We start from the raw sequence: 20,374 nt of genomic DNA, 5'->3' as shown, positions 1-20,374 counted from the left end.
TATACATAAGTATAATTATCAGAGTATATATAAAATATGAAATAACTTTTAAAAACATTTGAAATTTTGGAGTTTCCAGACAAAATGGAGAGACTTAGTGCTTACTGAGCTCATGGAGAATGTAAACAAACAGGGTGGGGCACGGTGACCGTATTAGAAAGTCAGGTGGGGGGAGCCGTATAGTGAGTTTTGGTCATAATTTGAAATGTCCGTATTAGCGGAACGCCGTAAAGCGGAACGCCGTAAAGCGGGGCCCTCCTGTACTTCCATATATTCACTGTGCCTCCCTATATTCACTGTGCTTCCATATATTCACTGTGCTTCCTTATATTTACTGTGCCTCCCTATATTCACTGTGCTTCCTTATATTCACTGTGCCTCCCTATATTCACTGTGCTTCCTTATATTCACTGTGCTTCCTTATATTCACTGTGCTTCCTTATATTCACTGTGCCTCCCTATATTCACTGTGCTTCCTTATATTCACTGTACTTCCTTATATTCACTGTGCCTCTCTGCCTTAACTGTACCCTCTACTATCACAGTTAAATGTAACTACTTCTGGAGATTTACTTAGTCTAAAATATTTCATAACATCACATTCCTTCTCACCAGTATCAGCATGCTAAAAAATATTCACTTTGGTATCTAGAGTAATGCTCTTTCCCTTAACCCTTAAACTGTCTAAATGTAGATCTACGTTCACGTGTGAGGGGCTCCGAACGTAGATCTACGTTCACGTGCTAGGGGCTCCAAACGTAGATCTACGTTCATGTGCAAGGGGCTCCGAACGTAGATCTACGTTCACGTGCTAGGGGCTCCAAACGTAGATCTACGTTCATGTGCAAGGGGCTCCGAACGTAGATCTACGTTCACGTGCGAGGGGCTCTGTACGTAGATCTACATTTTTTTTACATGCTTTCAAATGGGGAAAATAAAGGTCGGAGAGCTACGCATATGAACGTAGATGTACGTTTGGACAGTTTAAGGGTTAACCTTTGCACCATTGGAATCTTTACCACTTAGTGGTGGTCTTTTAGTGTTCATATTAATTTAGGTAAAAGATACCATGTGCTTTAGACATCTGGGACAAGCAATAAAACATGTGGCATGGCTCATTGTGCTCATTTTTTGTTTTTTGTGAATTTCATAAGTCAAAACAGATGCTCTGGCTACTGGCAAGAACAGCCTGGTTGACTTGGCAAGCACCAGAAGAGCCTGACCCAAGGCTGGGGTCTGGGAGTAGAAAATCTCTCGGAACTCATCATAGGTATATCAGATGTATACTGCTAACGCAGTGGTTTTCAATTATACCCATTCTTCATTTATTCAGACTTCCTACAATAAATATTTTCACTACTCACTATAAGATAAGGATGAAAATATTTTACAGTAAGTAATGTGTGTACTGTATATGCGTTTTTTAGGCCTAGCTGTATTGCTTACTTAACCCTTTGACTGTCGCAACCCCCAATCCTGAGGTGTCTCCTGGCGTCGCAAAATTTAAAAAAAAAAAATTATTTTTTCTTATGAAATGATAGAGAATCTTTTCCCGATTGTAAAGACACCAAAAAAAAAACAAAATTTGATGGAAAACTGACGGAATTATGCTCTCGCGAAGTTAGCGACCTCGGCGATATTTACAAATCGGCGATTTCGCCCACTTTGAGCCCTATTTTTGGCTAATTCCATTATTCCAGTCAACCAAACTCATAGCTATTTCTTCAGAACTCCATTTTTTCCATCGATTGAGTACAAGAAACTGCCTATTTACCGATTTCAACTACCCAATAACATGGTCAGAAATTTGCAATTTGGCCAATTTCACGAAAATTAAAAAATATGACAATTTCAAAATAAGGACCAGAATGAACAATGCAGACATTCCTGGCTCTAAAATAACATTTTCTTTGTTCATCAGTCATGTCTCCAGGCTCCTGTGATATTACTCTTGCTTTCTATTTTGAAATTTTATTCAAACAAAAAATAGAAGATTTACTGTTATGCAGACTACTGCAATATTGTAATAATTGTAAAAATTACATCAACCCATTCATGACTGCATATTAGAATGACTATTTGGACATTTATTGGACAATGACATCATTTGTTTACTTTTGAACATTGGCAAAAATCAAACATTTCCCGTACTTTGAGCTCCATTTCCAGGTTCTTTTTATAGTAAAATTAATCAAAAACACCTCTATTTCTATAATATAGTTTTCATTCTATCAAATGAGACCAAGAAAACGAGAATACAACCACAAATACTATACGAAAATAGACCACAAAGTCGGCATTTTAATTAAAAAAAACGGTCGGAGTTTTTTTTTCTCATGCACTGCGTGCTCCAGGATTTTTTTTATATGGTGCACACTGACCACACAGACCCATTCTCTCACAAGTGGGCCTACCAGCTTTCTCCTGCCTGATTTGAAGCCGCTAGAATTTATGAGTATATATACGTCAAACACGGTACCTCGTAAACGTATATATACGGCCGCGACAGTCAAAGGGTTAATATATGATTGTATAAACATATTATTAAGCTTTTATATGCATTTGAAAGTGAAAAAAGGCAATATTTCACTTTACAGTGATTTTTGCTTTACAACAGTAGCCCAGAACCTAACCTGCTGTATAAGCAGGCCCTCCTGAATAACAAAAAAAAGGCACAATACCGTGACTGGAACGATACACAAATAACCCGTTCCTCCTCCTCCTTACTTCCCCACTACTACTCCTTCCACCTCTTCTTCTACTACTACTACTACCGCCGCCACCACCACCACTACTACTACTATTATTACCACCACCACTTCCTGCTTATATATACCCTTCCTGCTCTACTTCTCGTTAGTGTGACTTTGTAAATGGTCCAAGTCAGACTGAAAGGTTGTTGTAAGCTCCTTTCTTCTATTTGTGGGTTATTTGTGTACAGGCCCTCCTGTACAGCAGTAGCCTGGAACCTAACCCGTTGTATAAGTGGGGCCCTCCTGTACAACCATAGGCCGGAACCTATCCTGCTGTATAAGCAGGGCCATCCTGTACAGCAGTATCATAATAATAATAATAATAATAATAATAATAATAATATATCTTTATTTACTACAAGTACATATACAAGGTATACAGGCCTAGCTGACATCAGTGACATACTACTATATAGAAAGCCGCTTGTTAGGCAGAGCATTTCGAGCAAATTAGGTCAGTTTTGTCCCAGGATGCAACCCACACCAGTCCACTAACACTCAGGTACCCATTTTACTGATGGGTGAACATAGACAACTGGTGTAAGGAAACACATCCAATGTTTTCACCCCATCATTGGAAATCAAACCCGGTCCTTCCTTCACCATGTGAAGCAAGAGATTTTGCCACCAGGCCATGAGGCACCGTAGGCTGGAACCTAACCTGCTATATAAGCAGGGCCCTCCTGTACAGCAGTAGGCCAGAACCTAACCTGCTGTATAAGCAGGGCCCTCCTGTACAGCAGTAGGCCAGAACCTAACCTGCTGTATAAGCAGGGCCCTCCTGTACAGCAGTAGGCTGGAACCTAACCTGCTGTATAAGCAGGGCCCTCCTGTACAGCAATAAGCCAGAACCTAATATGATGTATAAGCAAAGCCCTCCTGTATTTGCTTGTTAGTGACAGCCACCTGGCATGAGGTCATTGCATGAGTAGGGTAAATGATCATTAAATAGATACAGAATATTTTTTCCATTTGTTATCCAAAATTAAATTCTGTGATCGTTCATTGAGCAAGGTCACCCCTGCTTATTTTAAGAAAAAATCCTAAGTGTATGAGAAATGAAGCATTGACAGCATCTTGCTAAACTGTATATTAGTGGAGTGAAAGAGATGAATGATATTTCTCAAATCCAACCTGTTCTCAGCATTCTCCCACCTGACTCTTCACATCGCTGTGCTTCCTGTATGTACTCTCTGCTCGGGTAGATCTGTTTGTGACTTTATAAAGCCCACTGTGGGGCAAAATATGGTCAATAAAGGATTGCATTATACTGCATTTGTGTCTGTTTTTCCATAGTGAAGTGAAAGTTGAATAACAGACTTCCAATGATGGATATTTTTAGAGGAGTGATTGCTGTGCAAGCTCATAATGTAGTGGCAGGTACAATAAGGGTAAGAGGCAGAAGGTATAAAAAGAGAATGATGTCAGTGGTAGGAGAAAAGTGAGAGCTGATGAACTAAAGAAGGGGTAGCTAGTGGCAGGTATAAATTACTATTGCAAGAAAAGCAGGCTTTAGAGAACACAGTGTAAGGAAGTGAAGGTTGAGGAAGTATGGGGTAGATTTCAGAATCCAGCACAAGAGTGCACTGCAGGGGTCTGTGGTTATAGAAGAGTGAGTACAGGTGGGAAGAGGAATGGCTGGTGGAATAATGAGGTGAAGTGTGCGGCAGTAGGGAAAAATTAGCATGAAGGATTTTTACAACATAAAAATGATACACCTATGAAGGAACACAGTATATGGAGAAAAAAAGAAAGTTTAACAAATGGTAAGAGAATGCAAAAGGAGAGTAAAAGAGAAAATGGGGGAGACTTTATCAGTGAAATTTGTTAACCCTTTGACTGTCAACACCCCAAGTCCTGAAGTGTCTCTGTGTCGCAAATTATTAAAAAAAAAAAACTTGTAAAATGATAGAGAAGCTTTTCCTGATGGTAATGACACCAAAAGTACGAAATTTGATGGAAAACTTACGGAATTACACTCTTGCGAAGTTAGAGTTCTCAGTGATATATACACCTCTGTGATTTCGCCCATTTTGAGCCCTATTTTTGGCCAGTTCCATTGTTCCAGTTGGACAAACTCATAACTATTTCTTTAGAACTCCATTTGTTCTATCGATTGAGTACAAGAAACCCCCCATTTACTGATTTCAACTACCCAATAAAGTGGTCAGAAATTGGCACAATTTGGCCAATTTTATGCTAATTAACCCTTTGACTGTTTTCGACGTATAAATACGTCTTACGAGCCAATGTTTCTGACGTATATATACTCAATAATTCTAGCGGCTTCAAATCAAGTGGGAGAAAGCTGGTAGGCCCACATGTGAGAGAATGGGTCTGTGTGGTCAGTGTGCACCACATAAAAAAAATCCTGCAGCACACATTGCGTAATGAGAAAAAAAAAACTCTGATCGTTTTTTTGGAATAAAACGCCGACTTTGAGGTGTATTTTCGTATAGTATTTATCATTGTATTCGCGTTTTCATGGTCTTAGTTGATAAAATGGAAAACATATTACAGAAATAGAGATGATTTTCATTAATTTTACGATGAAAACGACCTTGAAACTGAGCTCAAAGTAGCGGAAATGTTCGATTTTTACCAATGTTCAAGAGTAAATAAATCACACCACACGTCCAATACACGTCAACTGGGGAGTCTAATATTCTTTCACTAGTGCACTGATATTATTTATACCATTTTTACAATAATGCAGTCGTCTGCATAACAGTAAATTTTGTATTTTTTTGTATGAATAAAAAATCAAAACAGAAAGCAATAATAATATAAGAGGGGCCTAGAGATGTGACTAATGAACAGAGCATATGTTATTTTAGTGCCACGAATGTCTACCTTGTTTATTCTGGACCCTATTTTGAAATTGGCATCTTTTTTATTTTGCGTGAAATTGGCCAAATTGCCAATTTCTGACCACCATATTGGGTAGTCCAAATTAGTAAATGGGAGGTTTCTTGTACTCAGCTGATAGATAAAATGGAGTTCTAAAGAAATAGCTATGAGTTTGGTCAACTGGAGCAATGGAATTGGCTGAAAATTGGGCTCAAAGTCGGCGAAATCGCCGATACGTACATGTCGCCGAGACCGCTAACTTCGCGGGAGCATAATTCCACGAGTTTTCGACCAAATTTCGAACTTTTGGTGTCATTACCATCGGGAAAAGATTCTCTATCATTTCATAAGAAAAAATAATTTTTTTTTTTTTCAAAAATTGAGCGACATAGAATGACAGTTTCAGAGAGGGGCCTGAAACAGTCAAAGGGTTAAAAAGGATGCCAATTTTAAAATAGGGTCCAGAATAAACAATGCAGACATTCCTGGCACTAAAACAACATTTTCTCTCTTCATTAGTCATGTCTTCAGGCCCCCCTCTTGCTTTCTATTTTGAATTTTTATTCACACAAAAAATAGAGGATTTACTGTTATGCAGACTACTGCATTATTGTAATAATTGCATAAATAATGTCAACCCATTTGTGATTGTGTATTAGAATGGCTAGTTGGACAATTATTGGATGGTGACGTCATTTGTTTACCCTTGAACATCTGCAACGAGTTCAATTTCAAGGTTTTTTCATCATGAAACCAATGAAAATCATCTCTCTATCTGTAATATGTCTTCCATTCTATCAAATGAGACCAAGAAAACGAGAATACAGCGTAAATACCATACGAAAATACACCTCAATGTTGGCATTTTAATCCAAAAACACGGTCGGATTTTTTTTTATTTCATTATGCACTATGTGCTGCAGGATTTTTTTTTATACTGCACACTCTGACCGCACAGACCCATTCTCTCACATATGGGCCTACCAGCTTTCTCCCACATGATATGAAGCCGCTAGAATATTGGCATTTTAATATGTCAAAAAGACTGGCTTGTAAGATGTATTTATACGACACCGACAGTCAAAGGGTCAAGAGAGCAATTAATAAACTGAGAAAACCTTTGGAGCAAATAAAATTTGCAGTTAATGAAAGAAGTAAAATGTTACAAGGAAGGTGAAGGTAGAGGAAGACAGAAAAAATATTACATTGAACGTTGATGAGGAGAGAGGATGGGGTGGGGGGAGGTGCAGCCCTCAAAGCTATCAAATAAAATCAATAATAATAATGCTGCTTCAGAACAAGTCTAGCCTCTCCTACCAAGCAGGAAGTCATTACTAAGTTCTCCAGTATTGTAGTTCAAGCATTGCCCCTGACTACGTCCCACTCTATATCATACAAGTACAGTGGTACCTTGGTATATGAACAGCTCAAAACTCGAACAATCATGTAAGTGTATTTATGTAATGCTCTTGTAATTGTATTTTTGGGGGTCTGAAACGGATTAATCTACTCTGCATAATTCCTTATGGGAACAAATTCGTTCGGTATCGGCACTAAAACAGCCTTCTGGAACTAATTAATTTCATATCCTGAGGTACCACTGTATACTCTAAATAGAAGGGAGAGTTAAAAGGAGGGGTGCAGCTTCTAAAATAAATTCTATGTATTGTGTTTAGTTAAGCTTTTCTATGTTGCAGCCACTAAACTTAAAAATGCTGAGTGTTGCTGTTTAAAAACGTTCTGAAATGGTAATTTTTTTTTTTTTTTTTTGAAGTAATGACACCAAAAATGCAAAATTTGATGGAATGCTTACAGTATTTCGCAGGCACAAAGTTGGCAGTTTGGGTGACACTGTGGGAGGAGTCAGGAAGGGAGTGGTAGTAGCAGTTGTGGTAGTTGTAGAAGCAGTAGAGGTGGTGGTAGTCATAGAATTAACAACAGTAATAGTGGTAAAAGTAATAGCAGTGGTTGTAGTAGTAGTATTGGTAGAAGTAATAGTACAGTAGTACCTCGGTACTTGAACTTAATTTAGTCAGGAGGCTGTTCAAGTGCTGATCTGTTCGAGTACCAAATGAATTTTTCCAAACCAATTTTCTGTTTGGTTGGCTGTTGTCACTAATCTTCTTAGGTCCCATGGAGACTTAACCCTTTCAGGGTTTCGGCCATACTAGTACGGCTTACGCACCAGGGTTTTTGACGTACTATTATGCCTAAATTCTAGCGCCCTCAAGTCTAGTGAGAGAAAGCTGGTAGGCCTACATATGAAAGAATGGGTCTATGTGGTCAGTGTGTGCAGTATAAAAAAAAAATCCTGCAGCACACAGTGTGTAATGAGAAAAAAAAAACTTTGACCGTGTTTTTGGATTAAAACACTGACTTTGCACTGTATTTTCATATGGTATTTATTGTTGTATTCTAGTTTTCCTGGTCTCATTTTATAGAATGGAATACATATTACAGAAATTGGGATGATTTTGACTGGTTGTACAAAGAAAAGTACCTTGAAATTGAGCTCAAAGTAGCAGAAATGTTCGATTTTTACCAAATTTCAAAAGTAAACAAATCATGCTATGCGTCCAATACACGTCAACTGGTGAGTCTAATATTCTTTCACAATTGCGCTGATATTATTTATACCATTTCTACACCAATGCAGTAGTCTGCATGACAGTAAATCTTCTATTTTTTTGTAAGAATAAAAATTCAAAGTGGAAAGCAAAAGAATGTAAGAGGGGCCTGGGGACATGACTAATGAACAGAGGAAATGTTATTTTAGTCCCAGAAATGTCTTTCTTGTTTATTGTGGACCCTATTCAGAAATTGGCATCTTTTGAAATTTGTGTGAAATTGGCAAAATTGCTAAATTCTGACCATTGTATTGGATAGTTGAAATCGGTAAGTGGGTGGTTTCTTGTACTCATTCGATAGAAAAAATGGAGTTCTAGCAAAATAGTTATGAATTTCGTCGACAATTATTATTATAATCAAGGGGGAAGCGCTAAACCCGTAGGATTATACAGCGCCTTGGGGGGGATGTGGAAGGCATTCAGGCTTAATTCGGGGAACTAGAGCACAGTTCCAATTCCCTAAATCAAGAGCCCCTTGCCAACATCAAGGAACCTTCCCTGAGGGGTTTCGTCGACAAGTACACTGGAATTGGCCGAAAATAGGGCTCAAAGTGGGCAAAATCGCTGATGAGTAAACATCATCGAGACTGCTAACTTCGCGAGAGCATAATTCCATAAGTTTTCCATCAAATTTCATACTTTTGGTGTCATTATGATCGGGAAAAGATTCTCTATCTTTTCATAAGAAATTTTTTTTTTTTTTAAATTTGGGCGACCCTGAGAACAAGTCTGGGAGAGGGCCTGTTGACTCTGAAAGAGTAAATTATACAATAAAAAAAACATCAAAAAATGATTAGAAATGCAAAATAGTTTTTAGCAAAGTTCTGGCAGGTTGTGTTTGTTTGGTTGAATGCCGAGTAAATGGTTGACTACCAAGTGATTTTTTACCAAACAAAGCGTTCGAATACCAAATTGTTCAAGTAGGGAGCTGTTTGAGTACTGAGGTTCCACTGTATAGTGTAGTAGTACAGAAGAACAAAAGAAGAGGCCGGGCTAGTCCAGCCTGGGGTGGACCAGTTGACCTGCTGTACTCCTTTGTTCTATTGCTCTTATCTTCTTCTAATACAAATTTTTCACTATTATTTCTATTACACTCCATTCTATTACTTCTACCATTAATACTAACACTACCACCACTGTTACTAACACTACCACCACTGTTACTAACACTACCACCACTGTTACACTACCACCACTGTTACTAACACTACCACCACTGTTACTAACACTACCACCACTGTTACTAACACTACCACCACTGTTACTAACACTACACCACTGTTACTACCACTACCACCACTGTTACTAACACTACCACCACTGTTACTACCACTACCACCACTGTTACTAACACTACCACCACTGTTACTAACACTACCACCACTGTTACTACCACCACTGTTACTAACACTACCACCACTGTTACTAACACTACCACCACTGTTACTACCACTACCACCACTGTTACTAACACTACCACCACTGTTACTACCACTACACCACTGTTACTAACACTACCACCACTGTTACTACCACTACCACCACTGTTACTAACACTACCACCACTGTTACTAACACTACCACCACTGTTACTAACACTACCACCACTGTTACTAACACTACCACCACTGTTACTACCACTACCACCACTGTTACTACCACTACCACCACTGTTACTAACACTACCACCACTGTTACTAACACTACCACCACTGTTACTACCACTACCACCACTGTTACTAACACTACCACCACTGTTACTAACACTACCACCACTGTTACTACCACTACCACCACTGTTACTAACACTACCACCACTGTTACTAACACTACCACCACTGTTACTACCACTACCACCACTGTTACTACCACTACCACCACTGTTACTACCACTACCACCACTGTTACTAACACTACCACCACTGTTACTACCACTACCACCACTGTTACTACCACTACCACCACTGTTACTACCACTACCACCACTGTTACTAACACTACCACCACTGTTACTAACACTACCACCACTGTTACTACCACTACCACCACTGTTACTACCACTACCACCACTGTTACTAACACTACCACCACTGTTACTAACACTACCACCACTGTTACTAACACTACCACCACTGTTACTACCACTACCACCACTGTTACTACCACTACCACCACTGTTACTACACTACCACCACTGTTACTAACACTACCACCACTGTTACTACCACTACCACCACTGTTACTAACACTACCACCACTGTTACTAACACTACCACCACTGTTACTACCACTACCACCACTGTTACTACCACTACCACCACTGTTACTACCACTACCACCACTGTTACTACCACTACCACCACTGTTACTAACACTACCACCACTGTTACTAACACTACCACCACTGTTACTAACACTACCACCACTGTTACTAACACTACCACCACTGTTACTACCACTACCACCACTGTTACTAACACTACCACCACTGTTACTAACACTACCACCACTGTTACTAACACTACCACCACTGTTACTACCACTACCACCACTGTTACTAACACTACCACCACTGTTACTAACACTACCACCACTGTTACTACCACTACCACCACTGTTACTAACACTACCACCACTGTTACTAACACTACCACCACTGTTACTAACACTACCACCACTGTTACTACCACTACCACCACTGTTACTACCACTACCACCACTGTTACTACCACTACCACCACTGTTACTAACACTACCACCACTGTTACTAACACTACCACCACTGTTACTAACACTACCACCACTGTTACTAACACTACCACCACTGTTACTAACACTACCACCACTGTTACTACCACCACTGTTACTAACACTACCACCACTGTTACTAACACTACCACAACTGTTACTAACACTACCACCACTGTTACTACACCACTGTTACTAACACTACCACCACTGTTACTAACACTACCACCACTGTTACTAACACTACCACCACTGTTACTAACACTACCACCACTGTTACTAACACTACCACCACTGTTACTACCACACCTAACACCACTGTTACTAACACTACCACCACTGTTACTAACACTACCACCACTGTTACTAACACTACCACCACTGTTACTAACACTACCACCACTGTTACTAACACCACCACCACTGTTACTAACACTACCACCACTGTTACTAACACTACCACCACTGTTACTAACACTACCACCACTGTTACTAACACTACCACCACTGTTACTAACACTACCACCACTGTTACTAACACTACCACCACTGTTACTAACACTACCACCACTGTTACTACTACACTAACACTACCACCACTGTTACTACACTACCACCACTGTTACTAACACTACCACCACTGTTACTAACACTACCACCACTGTTACTAACACTACCACCACTGTTACTAACACTACCACCACTGTTACTAACACTACCACCACTGTTACTAACACTACCACCACTGTTACTAACACTACCACCACTGTTACTAACACTACCACCACTGTTACTAACACTACCACCACTGTTACTAACTACCACCACTGTTACTAACACTACCACCACTGTTACTAACACTGTTACTAACACTACCACCACTGTTACTAACACTACCACCACTGTTACTAACACTACCACCACTGTTACTAACACTACCACCACTGTTACTAACACTACCACCACTGTTACTAACACTACCACCACTGTTACTAACACTACCACCACTGTTACTAACACTACCACCACTGTTACTAACACTACCACCACTGTTACTAACACTACCACCACTGTTACTAACACTACCACCACTGTTACTAACACTACCACCACTGTTACTAACACTACCACCACTGTTACTAACACTACCACCACTGTTACTAACACTACCACCACTGTTACTACCACTACCACCACTGTTACTAACACTACCACCACTGTTACTAACACTACCACCACTGTTACTAACACTACCACCACTGTTACTAACACTACCACCACTGTTACTAACACTACCACCACTGTTACTAACACTACCACCACTGTTACTAACACTACCACCACTGTTACTAACACTACCACCACTGTTACTAACACTACCACCACTGTTACTAACACTACCACCACTGTTACTAACACTACCACCACTGTTACTAACACTACCACCACTGTTACTAACTACTGTTACTAACACTACACTGTTACTAACACTACCACCACTGTTACTAACACTACCACCACTGTTACTAACACTACCACCACTGTTACTAACACTACCACCACTGTTACTAACACTACCACCACTGTTACTAACACTACCACCACTGTTACTAACACTACCACTACTATTACTAATACTACCACTACTATTACTAATACTACCACTATTACTAATACTACCACTACTGTTACTAATACTACCACTACTGTTACTAATACTACCACTACTGTTACTAATACTACCACTACTGTTGCTAATACTACCACTACTGTTACTACTACTACCACTACTGTTACTACCACTACTGTTACTACTACTACCACTACTGTTACTACTACTACCACCACTACTGTTACTACTACTACCACTACTGTTACTACCACTACCACCACTCTTACTAACTCTACCAGCACTGTTACTACACTACCACCACTGTTACTACCACTACCACCACTGTTACTAACACTACCACCACTGTTACTAACACTACCACCACTGTTACTACCACTACCACCACTGTTACTACCACTACCACCACTGTTACTAACACTACCACCACTGTTACTAACACTACCACCACTGTTACTACCACTACCACCACTGTTACTACCACTACCACCACTGTTACTAACACTACCACCACTGTTACTAACACTACCACCACTGTTACTAACACTACCACCACTGTTACTAACACTACCACCACTGTTACTACCACTACCACCACTGTTACTACCACTACCACCACTGTTACTAATACTACCACCACTGTTACTACCACTACCACCACTGTTACTAACACTACCACCACTGTTACTAACACTACCACCACTGTTACTACCACTACCACCACTGTTACTACCACTACCACCACTGTTACTAACACTACCACCACTGTTACTACCACTACCACCACTGTTACTACCACTACCACCACTGTTACTAACACTACCACCACTGTTACTAACACTACCACCACTGTTACTAACACTACCACCACTGTTACTAACACTACCACCACTGTTACTACCACTACCACCACTGTTACTACCACTACCACCACTGTTACTACCACTACACCACTGTTACTAACACTACACCACTGTTACTACCACTACCACCACTGTTACTACCACTACCACCACTGTTACTAACACTACCACCACTGTTACTACCACTACCACCACTGTTACTACCACTACCACCACTGTTACTAACACTACCACCACTGTTACTACCACTACCACCACTGTTACTACACTACCACCACTGTTACTAACACTACCACCACTGTTACTAACTACTGTTACTACCACTACCACTGTTACTAACACTACCACCACTGTTACTACCACTACCACCACTGTTACTACCACTACCACCACTGTTACTACCACTACACCACTGTTACTAACACTACACCACTGTTACTACCACTACCACCACTGTTACTAACACTACACCACTGTTACTACCACTACCACCACTGTTACTAACACTACACCACTGTTACTACCACTACCACCACTGTTACTAACCACTACCACCACTGTTACTAACTACTGTTACTACCACTACCACCACTGTTACTAACACTACCACCACTGTTACTACCACTACCACCACTGTTACTAACACTACACCACTGTTACTAACACTACCACCACTGTTACTAACACTACCCACTGTTACTACTGTTACTAACACTACCACCACTGTTACTAACACTACCACCACTGTTACTAACACTACACCACTGTTACTAACACTACCACCACTGTTACTACCTACCACCACTGGTACGACCACTACCACCACTGTTACTAACACTACACCACTGTTACTACCACTACCACCACTGTTACTAACACTACACCACTGTTACTACCACTACCACCACTGTTACTACCACTACCACCACTGTTACTAACACTACCACCACTGTTACTAACACTACCACCACTGTTACTAACACTACCACCACTGTTACTAACACTACACCACTGTTACTACCACTACCACCACTGTTACTAACACTACACCACTGTTACTACCACTACCACCACTGTTACTAACACTACACCACTGTTACTACCACTACCACCACTGTTACTAACACTACCACCACTGTTACTAACACTACCACCACTGTTACTACCACTACCACCACTGTTACTAACACTACCACCACTGTTACTAACACTACCACCACTGTTACTAACACTACCACCACTGTTACTAACACTACACCACTGTTACTACCACTACCACCACTGTTACTAACACTACACCACTGTTACTACCACTACCACCACTGTTACTAACACTACACCACTGTTACTACCACTACCACCACTGTTACTAACACTACCACCACTGTTACTAACACTACCACCACTGTTACTAACACTACCACCACTGTTACTACCACTACACCACTGTTACTAACACTACCACCACTGTTACTACCACTACACCACTGTTACTACCACTACACCACTTCCACTAATTCTATGACCACCACCACCACATTATTATTCCTGCTCCTTGTCCTGTCCCCTCCCAATACTGCCTTCTGGCATTCTCTACTTTTCTTGTCACAGTTTAGACTTGACAGTGATCAAGGACGAATAGAGCGTCATCATAAAGGTCCTCTCCAGAGTGTGAGTTTTTGGTGGAAGTTTTATTGTCAACACCAGAGTGAAAGATATTGTCAACACCAGAGTGAAAGATATTGTCAACACCAGAGTGAAAGATATTGTCAACACCAGAGTGAAAGATATTGTCAACACCAGAGTGAAAGATATTGTCAACACCAGAGTGAAAGATACTGTGAACACCAGAGTGAAAGATATTGTCAACACCAGAGTGAAAGATATTGTCAACACCAGAGTGAAAGATATTGTCAACACCAGAGTGAAAGATATTGTCAACACCAGAGTGAAAGATATTGTCAACACCAGAGTGAAAGATACTGTGAACACCAGAGTGAAAGATATTGTCAACACCAGAGTGAAAGATACTGTGAACACCAGAGTGAAAGATCTCAAAAAAAAAAAAAAAATAATAGTGAATAACACATTACATATTTAGCAGTTATTGTTAACGTTATACTATAATAATGATAATTATATAAGAATCAGTCAGATTACATTTTTCACTACACATATTCCACAACATAGTTACACTTCTTAATGTGAATATTCTTGAAGTTAAACTTTAAATAACAATTATACTTAATGTTATTATATAGACAATGTGTTAATGTTCTTTTTGTTTTTGGTATTTTTTTCAGGTCATCGGGACACCGGAGAAATTTCACCTGTTTTACCAGGATTCAGTGTCAGAAAGTTCGTGTAAGAGGCACAAATACTGAAAATATATGCAGTGACAACAGCAGTATGCTACAACTTATGCAGATGACACTGTAAGCAGTGTTAGACAACAGCTGTATGGTATAACTTAAGTAGTTGACACTAAGTAGTGTTACAACATTACAGTGGTAACAGTACTGCAGCCATGTAGTGACTGTTAAACTTTCAACATAACAAACTGTTGACAACCATTCTTCTCATTTAGATTTTATGTACAGCATCACCTCTGATGTAGCAAGATGTTTTTCTTATAGATTATTAAACATGTGGCTATTGTGCAATAGTAGTAAGTATATAACTGAGTGTTATGGGTAACATCCTATTTATGTGACTATTGTGCAATAGTAAAGTGTATAATTAGGTATTATGGGTAATGTACTGTTTGTGACTATTATGCAATAGTAAAGTGTATCACTAGGTATTATGGGTAATATACTATTTATGTGACTATTGTGCAATAGTAAAGTGTATAAGTGGGTATTATGAGTAAGTTAGTATTTATGTGATTATTGTGCAGTGGTAATATAAATGACTGCACTGTATAAGGTAAATTTTGAGTCTCTTGCTCCTCTAACTTACTTTATTCCTCTGTTTTCTCTCACTGTCAGATACCTATATTAACTTAGTGCTCCAGATATTATTATTATTACAGTTATAACAAGCACTAAACCCACAAGGCTCATGCAGCACTCCCAGATATAACCTTCTGAATTAATATGATTTTATCAATCTAATTTCCCCCTACTTAAAAAACACTGAACAATAATGTGTCTGACACCTGTTAAAGTTCCAGTTTTTATATAAATAATTATATTTGAGCTACATACTATGTCAGTAATCAAAATGATGTATACGAAGACCTGATATTGTTGATGACAACTTGATTCATTCCTGCATTCAGTACTCATTGATATACAGAATTTAAACAAAAATGCCCTGTTTGTGTGCGTGTTACAAAATACATACTGTGTGCATGTTTTAAGTCAGTTTTATGCGATGTAGGGTGATAATGACACCAGGGATTGTTGTAGAGATTGTAGCAAAGATTGTAGCAATAATTTGAGTGCATTGGAAGTAGAGTGACTGTTGTAGCAATAAGTTGAGAGTATTGGAAGCATGTACACTGTATTAGAGAAAACAGCTCAATATTTTGTAAGCTGAAGGTTATTGTAAAAGTACTTTAGTGACATGTGTTACAGTTTCTGTGCAGTAAAACTTGTATCATTATATTTATGTGGTTAAGTGGTGAAAACACTTAGTTGGTAGCTTTAGCACTGCCTCACACCAGGGTTTATAACATTGCCTCGCCAGGGTTTATAGCACTGCCTCGCCAGGGTTCATAACATTGCCTCACCAGGGTTTATAGCACTGCCTCGCCAGGGTTCATAACACTGCTTCACCAGGGTTTATAGCACTGCCTCGCCAGGGTTCATAACACTGCTTCACCAGGGTTTATAGCACTGCCTCACCAGGGTTCATAACACTGCTTCACCAGGGACCAGGGTTCACAACACTGCTTCACCAGGGTTCACAACACTGCCTTGCCAGGGTTCACAGCACTGCCTCACCAGGGTTCACAGCACTGCCTCACCAGGGTTCACAACACTGCCTCACCAGGGTTCACAACACTGCCTCGCCAGGGTTCACAACACTGCCTCGCCAGGGTTCACAACACTGCCTCGCCAGGGTTCACAACACTGCCTCGCCAGGGTTCACAACACTGCCTTGCCAGGGCTCACAACACTGCCTCGCCAGGGTTCACAACACTGCCTCGCCAGGGTTCACAACACTGCCTCGCCAGGGTTCACAACACTGCCTCGCCAGGGTTCACAACACTGCCTCGCCAGGGTTCACAACACTGCCTCGCCACAAAACTGTAGTGAGAAATTTATGAATTTTATATACACTATTATTATATTCAGAAATCTTCAAGAAATTAGATCCCTCTTACCATTCCTCAAACACCTCTTCCATTCCAAGGCAATTATAACCCATACAGGTTTAGTGCTTGCCCATGCTTGTAAGAATATAGAATTAGAGAATTACTGGTTTTCACTGTAAACCAACATTGGCAAAAAATTTATTTTTCTTTGGCACTTTATAATTCACTTTGAAAGTTGTTACATCATTGTTTTCATCATGTCTAAAATACTGGAAATTGAGTGTGATCAGGGAAAACAAATCATAGTTCACTCAGGAAATAATTTATATGAATATTCAGAATGTATAAAGGATTTATCACAAAAATCTCAGCATGTATCACATTTGAGATTTAAAGGCAAAAAGACATATTCATGTTCAGTATGTCTGAAAGATTTTTTCAAAGAATCTGCTTTAGTCTCGCACATGAGGATTCACAGCGGAGAGAAGCCATATCAGTGTTCAGTGTGTCAAAAGGACTTCACTCAAAAACCTCACTTACAAAATCACATGAGGACTCATACCAAGGAGAAGCCATTTCAGTGCTCGGTGTGTCAGAAAGAGTTTTCCCAAAAGCCTCATTTGAAAATTCACATGAGAATTCATACAGGAGAGAAACCTCATCAGTGTCCAGTGTGTCTGAAAGATTTTTCTGATAAATCAAATTTAAAAAGGCACATTAAAATTCATGCTAAAGAGAAACCTCGTAAGTGTCCAGTGTGTTTCAAAGACTTCTCAAAAAATTCTCTCTTAAAAAATCACATGAAAATTCACGCTAGAGAGAAAATTCGTACTAGAGAGAAATCACATAAGTGCTCAGTGTGTCTAGAAGAATTTTCCTTAAAATCTGTGTTTATAAAGCACATGAAAACTCACAATGAAGAGAAACCATTCAAGTGTTTAGAATGTCTAAAAGTCTTTAACAAAAAAGTTAGTTTAATATTACATGCAAGAATTCACAGGGAAGAGAAACCACACAAGTGTTCAGTATGTCACAGATATTTCTCTCAAAATCTTTATTTAAAAAATCACATGAAAACTCATTCTGGAGGGAAAATATACAAGTGTTCAGAGGGCCCAAAAGACTTTCCCCAAAAAAGTAATTCATTAAGACAGGTGAGAATTCATACACAAGAGAAACCATTCCAGTATTCAGAATGTCCAAAAACACTTTCCCCCAAAATTAGATTAAGACAAGTGAGAATTCACACTGGAGAGAAGCCATACCAATGTTCGGAGTGTCGAAAAGCCTTTTCCCAAAAACATTATTTAATAAGTCACATGAGAGTTCATTTTATAAGGAAGTATGAATGTTCAGTGTGTCTGAAAGATTTTGCTGGGAAGAAGAATTTAATAATACACATGAGAATTCATAGTGGAGAAAAACCATATCAGTGTTCAGTGTGTCAGAAAGGCTTTTCACAAAAGTCCCATTTAAGAAATCACATGGGAGTACATACAGGAAAAAAACCACATCAGTGTTCAGTGTGTCTAAAAGATTTTTCAGATAAATCTAATTTGAAAAGACACATGAGAATTCATACTGGAGAGAAACTGTATCAATGTTCAAAGTGTCTGAAAGACTTTTCTCAGAAATGTCGTTTAATAGATCACATGATAGTTCATCCTTGAAGGGAACCCGATCACACACTCTTAAAAACTTAAATATAATACTGGTTACATGAGAATTCAGTGTTACAGGATATATCAGTGATCAGTTTCTGAAAGACTTCTTATAATAATCTAATTTGCTGTAACTTAGAGGTTAGTTACTTCAGAGGGAAACCTTGGCAGCATGAAATGTGATTAGAAGATACAGCAGTGTTACCCGAGGAAAGTTGGATCAGTCTTCCAGGTATGGAAAAAAATCATTTGTGCAAATCTAAAATAGAAGCACAGGTAAACATAAAAAAAAAAGTATATCTTTTCTCATTGTCAGTAAAACTTCATGACAAATAATGTGAAGTTTTCTGGTAGTGGTGTAGGATGGCTGCATCTTCAGTATGTCCGGAAATTTGTTTTTCTAGTTGATTATAATAAAAACCCATTTTTTTATATTATTATTATTATTATTATAATAATAAAAAAGAAGCGCTAATCCCATTTTTTTATAATTGGACTGATGATTTTTTTTTTTTTTTTACCACTTCAAAACAGTTTTAATTATGAAGGCTTCTGTTTGCAGAGGTAAAATGTATGAACCTGTAATTTCAACTAGACTATACAAGATATTGTATGATGCTATTTACCAAGATTTGTATGCTGCTAATGTTTATGTATTTTAGTGTAATTCTGTTACTTTCACATAAGGGATAAGATTTTTAATGAAAGAAAAATTGGTTCTTAAAATGTACATAGAAAACTACTCTGTCTGGTTTTAATAAAGATCTTGAGTCATGAGAGTGTTTGAAGTTAAAACTTACTGCTAATCCTTAGGTTAAATAAGGTTTGTAAGGAAACAGGACAAGTGTTTCCTGACTTTGGTTGTAATCATTTGATGACCCACTACTGGAGTTTTTGGTTATCTGACAGAGGCCTTCCGCTGGCCTACCTCGTCCAACACTTTCAAAATTAAGGTTATGATTGTAGATATTGTTCTTG

At 39.0% G+C, this 20,374-nt stretch overlaps 1 protein-coding gene across 2 annotated transcripts in view; it reads left to right on the top strand.

The window, feature by feature from the left end:
• LOC138851134 (zinc finger protein 84-like) overlaps positions 1–20,171 on the top strand; it is a 37,064-nt gene extending 16,893 nt beyond the window's left edge. For both annotated transcript variants that reach the window (XM_070079736.1, XM_070079737.1), the window contains exon 2: positions 15,775–20,171. In XM_070079736.1, coding sequence (XP_069935837.1) covers positions 17,993–19,405 — 1,413 coding nt within the window. In that variant the 5' untranslated portion in view covers positions 15,775–17,992 and the 3' untranslated portion in view covers positions 19,406–20,171. The remainder of the gene's footprint in view (positions 1–15,774) is intronic.
• The last annotated feature ends 203 nt before the right edge of the window (positions 20,172–20,374 follow it).

This window comes from Cherax quadricarinatus, unplaced genomic scaffold, assembly GCF_038502225.1.
Source record: "Cherax quadricarinatus isolate ZL_2023a unplaced genomic scaffold, ASM3850222v1 Contig10, whole genome shotgun sequence".
NCBI classification, from domain to species: Eukaryota; Metazoa; Arthropoda; class Malacostraca; order Decapoda; family Parastacidae; genus Cherax; species Cherax quadricarinatus.
The sequence above is the reverse complement of the archived record's forward strand: the minus strand, read 5'-3'. Positions and strand labels throughout refer to the sequence as shown.